The following is a 7,500-nucleotide window of genomic DNA, read 5'->3' as shown; positions in this document are numbered from 1 at the left end:
ACTATGATGATCTTTTTACATCAGATGTTCAGGGTCAAATTTCCCGAGGTTTTTACCTTGAGCCACAAAACTGTCACCATTCATTCTATATTTGAAGACTAGAAAGCGAAATGTAAATTTCATTCCTCAGTGACGTATTTCTAAAATAATTTTGTTTGTGGTTTATGCGTATTCTGCTGTGTATACGTCATTCCTCAAACATTTCTAGAATGCAGGATTGTTGAAAAATAACAAAGTTATTTTTTGTTTTCTGTTTCTTTTTATATTATGGTAATTTGGTAAGTTTGTAAAAGATTGTTTTTATTTTAACTTTCATTTTTAGTACTTAAATATTTTTGGTTTACATAAAATGATGACAATTCCTTAATAACCTGTTAAAACTTAAGATGGTTGGGGTCGTTGAAGAGACTTGCTGCTCGTTATACATTTCTTACAGAAAGGAGAAGTGGACGGCTTTCCATGAAAATATAGTTAGTTCTTAGCCATCTTCACCAGTGACAACATTGGATTTGCTGGCCTCTTTATCGTCATGGTGAAAAAATAAGTGATCTGTACCATGGATCCGCATCTTACGTTGCCTTCTTCTTGGAAGCCTCATCAAGAGCCAACACAGAAATTGTGATTTGTTTCATTTACGAACAGCATACACGGACGGTATGGGTTGTGAGGTACGTCATCATTTTAAAGGTCATTTAAATTTTGTGATTTATAATCCATAGTTCATTTGATAATGAAAGTCCCTTGCTTTGCTTTTTAGCCCCCACAAATAAATATACCCTTGGTCAAAATTCATATCATTTACAATTTTTATGGAATTGCCATATTATAATTTCCCAGTCATAATTGAGAGATTCATTTATCTTCAGTTACTTTGAGCTGGTTAGATAAATTAAATTTTGTATCATATTTTGGTATTCTCTCATTTTTGCCACTTTTACGTTAATTAGTAGTTTATTTACATTAGTTGTTTTTACTACTTAGGTGGTTATTCGTTCGGCCTTACTGTCAATTTGGCTCGTTGTATACTAGTGATATACTTAATACGCAAAGTGGACCATTGCCTTTAGGTAATTATTATTTGATAATGTTAAGTGAAATCCATTATTGATACAATATATATATTGGAATGGCATTCCTATGTTTGAATATTTTATTAGTGATTTCGATAATTTTAAGTCACCACTTGAAGCGTAACTGATATTTGGTATTTTATACTTATCTAGGGGTTCTTGAAAATAGTAATTGGAAGTTGTAGATGCTTGACCATCGCTTTGATCTCCATTTAAGGCGATCATCTTCGACAGCAGCAACAACAGCATTGGTTTTAATTTGAGCAGCAATACATGAAACCATTTTTATTATATATTCAATTTCTTCGTTGTTTAATTAAAGTTTTCAAAGTTCATAATTTTATGAAGGTTTCATTAAAATAAGATAATTATGCTTTGTATTAATTTTCCAATTACGTTGTAAAGTTTTTCAAGATGGCGCCCAACGTGGGGCTTAAGTAAGGTGCTGTTTTTGCTGTCTGGTTAGCTTCCGGGTTGGGGTTTTGTTTGTTTGCGGGTCCATGGTCTATCTTTTAAATTTTATTGAAATGAGTGTAGAGTTAAAGACTCGTAAATATATTCGTGGCCAAGTAACACGGTTGTTTAATGAACATGATAATTTCACGAGTATGAATAAAACTGAGTTGAAGGCTATTCAAATTAAATTGGTATCGTACAGTGATCAGTTGACCAGTCTTAATACTGTAATCCATAAGTCTTTGTATGGAGACGGGACAAATGAAGAGGAGTTCTTTTTAGAATTGCAGTCTTGTGATTGTTACTCAGATAAATTAAATACCTGTTTTGCTGTTTTACAATTGATGGATTCTAAGCCTGAGGCCAAGGATTCTGAGACCGCAAGAAGTCTCTTAAAGAGTCCTGTAGTTCCACTTCCGGTTTACGCTAGCACCGAAAGTGAAAATGTTGAAAAATTTCTTGTTGAGTTTGAATCGGCTATTGCCACATATTCGTACACTGAGAGAGATAAACTATTACTTCTCAAGCAACAGGTATCAGGCAGAGCCTCAATTTTACTCGAGAATCTTGAAATTCCAAAGCAGACCTATACTGATGCTAAGAAATTGCTTAAAGAAGCACTGGCCTCTCGTTCGCTTCAAAAATTCAATGTAATTAAGCAATTAAGTGAAATGAAGCTTGAGTACGGCACTGATCCTTTTTCCTATATTGGAAAAATTACTAATGTAACAAACTTTTTCTACATTGGAAATGAAAGTAGATGATATTTTGCAGTATTTCATCTGGCAAGGCATGAATGACTCCTTTAAAGCTCAGCTAATAAATGTGACTAATCATGTACGTCCATCACTTGAGGAGATAAAGGAAAAATTCTTTGAAGCATCTGAACGTTATATGGACGTCACAAGGAAGTTTAATGAAAGGAGGAGACAAGGAGGAAAATCTTCTACATCACTTGCAGTTAATGTTAAATATGAGGATAATGAAACTAACAGAATTAGTACTGCTGACGCCGCTTCTCCGAGGAAAAGGTGCACTCTTTGCCAGGAAAACCATGCAACACATAAGTGTATAAAATATAAAGAACCTGAGCATAAGCTGAGACGCTTAGAAGAACTTAATGGTTGCAAGAAATGCGCTAACATTGGACATACCACTGACAAATGCAAGTTTAAATTCTTTAAGAAATGCTATTTTTGTAAGGGTTGGCATTTTTCATTTTTGTGTGACCATCAAGGTGAAAAATCTCATGATGAAAAACTACAAATGAATGTGGGAGGTAGCAAGGAAGTAAAAGCAGGTAATTCAAAACACAGGGAAACGTCAAGTGATGTAATGATTATAACCAAGGCTTTGCATACCACTGATGGCGCCTCTGTTTTGCCAACTTTTACCTGTGAAATGTTGAATGGAGCCCTTGTTAGAGGTTTGAAGGACTGTGGCTGTCAGACCAGTTTTGTAACTGAAAAACTTGCAAGTGATAATAGGTTGAAAGTGTTAGAAGATAATGTGTCTTTAACAGTCAATGGTTTTAATTCAAGTAAGAAGTATAAATCCAAGATAGTTTAATTAAAGTGCAACTTTGATGATAAGGCATGTGTAATACAGGCATTGTGTGTACCAAGCATAGATATAAACTTGTCATTGCCAGGAATTTCAGAAGTGGCCAGGGCCTTTGCCAAAAAAGGCTTCAAATTAGCTGATAAATATTTGACTGATGGTAGTGTTAAAATAAAAGATATTGACTTGATACTCGGTACAAATGATGCCCATTGTTATTAGATTTTTCAATAAAATTTGGCAATGATTACCCATCTGTTTATTTGGGATCAGCTGCAGGAGTGATGTTAATGGGTAATGTCAAGATTATGCAACAGAATCTACCTTATCTTTCAAAGGATTTTTCTTGTTCTTGGTGTTCGGAGCACACTCACTCGGTTGCCAATTATGAGGAAACATGTGAGTTAAATGGAAACAAATCCCCTGTATTTGATGGCATAGATGAATGCTGCAAGTATATTGGATTTGGAAGTTCTATGGGTGAGCCAAGTGGCTTAAGTTTGGAATGCGAGGTGGAGGTTCAAGCTAACTTCGCTATTTTAAATGAAAAAGGTATGATTGAAGAATCGGAGCTGAGACGTGCAACTGAGGAGATGCTGCGGTCTGTGTATGAGAAATCTATTTGTGAACCAGACCATGGAGATGGAAACTTGATGTCAGATTGTAATGCAAATTTGATTAAGTTTACCCTTGATAACGCAAGAAGAAACGAGGAAGGAAGGCTAGAGATGCCTCTTCTATGGAATGAAAAGAGCTGTCATTTGCTTGGACGGAATTTCAACCTTGCAAAGGCTGTATTGAGATCCAACACGAGAAAATTACAAAGGAACAAGGCAAATTTGGAACTTATGAATGAAAATTTTAAAGAACAAGCAAAACTTGGAATAATTGAAAGAGTACCAAATCTAGAAAGGTACATGGATGAGCATCCTGAGTGCAGTTTTTTAGCACACATGGGAGTTTTTAGACTAGATCGGGAAACAACAAAATGCAGAGTTGTTTTCCTGTTCAATGTTTGTGAACCTAGCAGGTCCAGTGTGATGACGGTCAATCATAATCAGGCTATGTATGCTGGCCCATCACTCAATCAGAAGATAACTTCTGCAATGCTTCATTTGAGATTTGGATCTAAATTACTCATCTTCGATATTAAGAAAGCATTCAATCAAATAGCACTCAGTGAGCTTGATCAGCAGAAGTTACTCTTTTTGTGGTATAAGAATATTAAGAAAGGGGGTTTCTCTATAGTTGCCTACAAAAATGTTCGTCTTCCTTTTGGACTTCGATGCAGTCCTACAATTTTGATGTTGGCTCTTTTCAAAATTTTAGTACTGGATAGCAAGAATGATAATCCTAGACTAAGAAATACAAAATGGATAATGTATCAGCTCTTCTATATGGATAATGGTGGATATACTTGTGAATCATCTGAAACCTTAAATTGGATATATGAGATTTTACAGGGTATTTTTGGTCCTTACAAATTTGAACTACAGCAGATGTTTTCTAATGATTCTACACTACAAGATAAAATTGATGAAGAAAATATGCAATCGGACGTAGGATGCAAGAAATCTGAGATGGAGGTGAAATTACTTGGGATGATCTAGAATCGAGGGAGTGATACAATTTCAACCAGGAAATTGTGCCTTGATGAAAAGGCTAAGACAAAGAGGGAAATTTTGCGATCCATTGCATCTAATTATGATGTTTTCAACATAAATGGTCCTCTTCTTAAGAGCTAGATTTTTTATGTAGGACTTGCAATGTGAGAGGACGCTTGGATGGGATACACAACTTAGAGACTTTTAACAAAAGGAATGGAAAAATATTGCAAACCAAGTAAATTCTGCTCCTGTTTTTGAGCTTCAGAGATGTGTTGGTGAAAGGACAGATGAATATAAACTTGAGGCTTATGTTGATGCTAGCAAAAGAGTTTATGGAGTTATTGTATATTTATGCAATATAAGAAGTGGTGAAAGAAGCTTTTTATTAGCGAAAAACAGACTCATTGGATCCAAATTACATGGTAAGTCCATTCCTTCACTCGAATTGCAGGCTATATGTTTGGGTACAGAGGTTTTGTTGGATACCTATAATGAACTGAGTGGCACACTGTGCCTGGTGCCCATCAAAATAGTTGACTTGGGGCTATTCTCAGATAGTTTTGTTGCCCTGTCGTGGCTTAAATCATATTCTCATAGGTTTGATAAAATGCAGAAAAGGTCAGTGTTCGTAATGAACAAACTGAATCATATAATAAAGCTATGTGAGGGGAGAAGTGTTGGATTCTCCTTCGTGAGTGGAATGGACAACCCAGCCGACAAAATTACACGATGTCTGTCATTCAAAAGCTTAATGAAGTCTAATTACCATAAGGGTCCCAATATACGTGATCTCGATCAAGCTAGTAGAAGTGACATTTTAGGTTTCAAGGTACCAATGGTCGAGAATTTAGAAACCATTGAGGCACATAGTGCATCAACCAGTATAAAAGAAAGCCAAACTGTAAAACTAGAGCACTTAATTTCTCTAGATAGATATTCAAATATGAATAAGTTGATATCTATACATGCGAAAGTTCTGGAATGCTGGGATCGATGGAAAGGGTTTATAAACAAGTCACATGGCTTTGATAAGAAGGACCTCCGCTCTAAGGCTTTGACTCAAATCATCTCTAGGGATCAACAAATAAATTTTCCAGATGTCATTGACTATTTAAGTAGTAACTCTAAAACCAAGATGGCTATGCCTAATTTGATATTACAGTTGAATTTGTATCCAGACACTCATAATTTAATAAGAGTGAATTGTAAATTTAATGAGAAGCGTAGTGTAACCAACCAAACTTATCCTATTCTTTTATCAAGAGAGAGTACTCTAACAAAACTTATTATATTGGATGAACATTTGCTTTTGAAAAATGCTGGTTGCTATGCCCTTTTGACAGAATTACGTAGGAAATTCTGGATACCAAAATTCTTCTCAACGGTTAAAAGGATTCTGAAGGAATGTGTTGTATGCCGTAGATATAACCAAAGACCTGTCAAACTTAATCAATCAGCCTATAGGGAATTTAGATTGAGTCCATCTGATAAACCTTTTGGTAATGTATACATTTATTATTGTGGTCCATTTTTTGTGAGACAAGGGAAAGATAAAGTCAAGGTTTGGATCATTGTTATTTCATGCATGTTCACACGAGCAGTTAATCTTAAGATCTGTATGGATATGACAGTTGAAGAGTTTTTGCGTGCTTTGTCACTGCATTCTTTTGAATATGGAGTCCCTCAGTTTATAGTAAGTGATTTGGGTACGCAAATAGTAGCAGGAGCCAATATTATTCAGGATTTCCTGAAGGATGCCGAGACTGTTCAGTATTTAACTGATAATAATGTTGAGAAAGTCCATTTTCAACAGTACTATAAGGGCTGCAGTCAGCTTGGAGGATTGGTTGAGAGCGTAGTCAAAATGACCAAGCATATGATACGGAAGTCAATCAGAAATAATGTCATTGAATTTAGTGATTTTGAATATCTTGTTTGTCATGCTGTACATTTGATCAATAGAAGGCCGATTGCATTTAAAGAAGCATTAAGAGATTGTTCTAATAGTGTACCAACCCCTATAACGCCAGAGGAACTTATTCATGGATATTCATTGGTCTCTTTGAATATTGTTCCCGCATTATAAGCTGACCCTGATTCTGATGAGGATTTTCAGGTTGCCTTTGATGTTGTACATAAAATTAAAACATCTTATGAGAAGCTGAAACAAATTAGAACTAACTTGCTGGAAATCTATCATCGGGAATTCATGAACACTTTAATTAAACAAGCTACTGATAAGAAGGATAGATATGCTCCTGTAAACCATAAACAAATCAGTATCGGCGATATTGTGCTGATTAAGGATGATGGATATAAACCTGTTAATTATCCTATGGGAATTGTCAAAGAAGTTTTCAAGAATATCAACGGAGAGGTAACTGCTGCGAAAGTTCTGAAGGGTAAAACCAATGAAATAACTAAAAGGCATGTTACTTCTTTAATACCACTCTTAAGGAAGGAGTCTGATGAGGATGCTGTAGCATCAGATGAAGATGATGAGGATGCTGTAGCATCGAAAGAAGAGATTCCAGGCATGGACGTTTCTAGAAAACGTCCACAGAGAAAAGCTGCCTAGATATCACGGCAAAAATTCAAAACCATTCTAAACGATGATATTTCAGACTAATATTTTTTTTCTTTATTTGATCAAATTTACATAATTCTTATGTAATTTTGATTTCTTCCCCGGGAGTGTTGAAAAATAACAAAGTTATTTTTTGTTTTCTGTTTCTTTTTATAATATGGTAATTTGGTAAGTTTGTAAAAGATGGTTTTTATTTTAACTTTCATTTTTAGTACTTAAA

General features: G+C 35.1%; 2 protein-coding genes and 2 long non-coding RNA genes across 4 annotated transcripts in view; all 4 read left to right on the top strand.

Moving 5' to 3' along the window:
* The first annotated feature begins 304 nt into the window (after window positions 1-304).
* On the top strand, window positions 305-1,441 carry LOC137642090 (uncharacterized). Its single transcript, XR_011044640.1, has 2 exons — window positions 305-668; window positions 982-1,441. It is a non-coding gene; the product is annotated as an uncharacterized lncRNA (long non-coding RNA).
* Window positions 1,442-2,318: 877 nt separating this feature from the next.
* Window positions 2,319-6,779, top strand: LOC137643016 (uncharacterized). The gene is made up of 3 exons (XM_068375870.1): window positions 2,319-3,066; window positions 3,360-4,672; window positions 4,959-6,779. Exons 1-3 carry the CDS (start codon window positions 2,319-2,321, stop codon window positions 6,777-6,779), a joined length of 3,882 nt encoding a protein of 1,293 aa, XP_068231971.1.
* A 1-nt stretch (window position 6,780) lies between these two features.
* Window positions 6,781-7,444, top strand: LOC137642089 (uncharacterized). The gene has a single exon (XM_068374641.1). The coding sequence runs from the start codon at window positions 6,903-6,905 to the stop codon at window positions 7,269-7,271; it is 369 nt and encodes a 122-aa protein (XP_068230742.1). The 5' UTR covers window positions 6,781-6,902; the 3' UTR covers window positions 7,272-7,444.
* Window positions 7,445-7,474: 30 nt separating this feature from the next.
* The window catches only part of LOC137642088 (uncharacterized), a 1,174-nt gene continuing 1,148 nt past the window's right edge, over window positions 7,475-7,500 (top strand). Inside the window, exon 1 of the long non-coding RNA XR_011044639.1 lies at window positions 7,475-7,500. This exon is cut by the window's right edge and continues 338 nt beyond it. This is a non-coding gene — a long non-coding RNA (uncharacterized lncRNA).

This window comes from Palaemon carinicauda, chromosome 6 (genome assembly GCF_036898095.1).
Source record: "Palaemon carinicauda isolate YSFRI2023 chromosome 6, ASM3689809v2, whole genome shotgun sequence".
Classification (NCBI taxonomy): Eukaryota; Metazoa; Arthropoda; class Malacostraca; order Decapoda; family Palaemonidae; genus Palaemon; species Palaemon carinicauda.
The sequence above is the reverse complement of the archived record's forward strand: the minus strand, read 5'-3'. Positions and strand labels throughout refer to the sequence as shown.

Excerpts from the sequence above, each read along its gene's own strand:
- LOC137643016 (XM_068375870.1), top strand. The coding sequence starts at position 2,319 with ATGAATGACTCCTTTAAAGCTCAGCTAATAAATGTGACTAATCATGTA. Across the intron at positions 3,067-3,359 it reads AGTCAATGGTTTTAATTCAA|CTGCAGGAGTGATGTTAATG; the intron begins GTAAGAAGTATA and ends ATTTGGGATCAG. Across the intron at positions 4,673-4,958 it reads GCAAGAAATCTGAGATGGAG|AGATGTGTTGGTGAAAGGAC; the intron begins GTGAAATTACTT and ends TTTGAGCTTCAG.
- LOC137642089 (XM_068374641.1), top strand. The coding sequence starts at position 6,903 with ATGAACACTTTAATTAAACAAGCTACTGATAAGAAGGATAGATATGCT.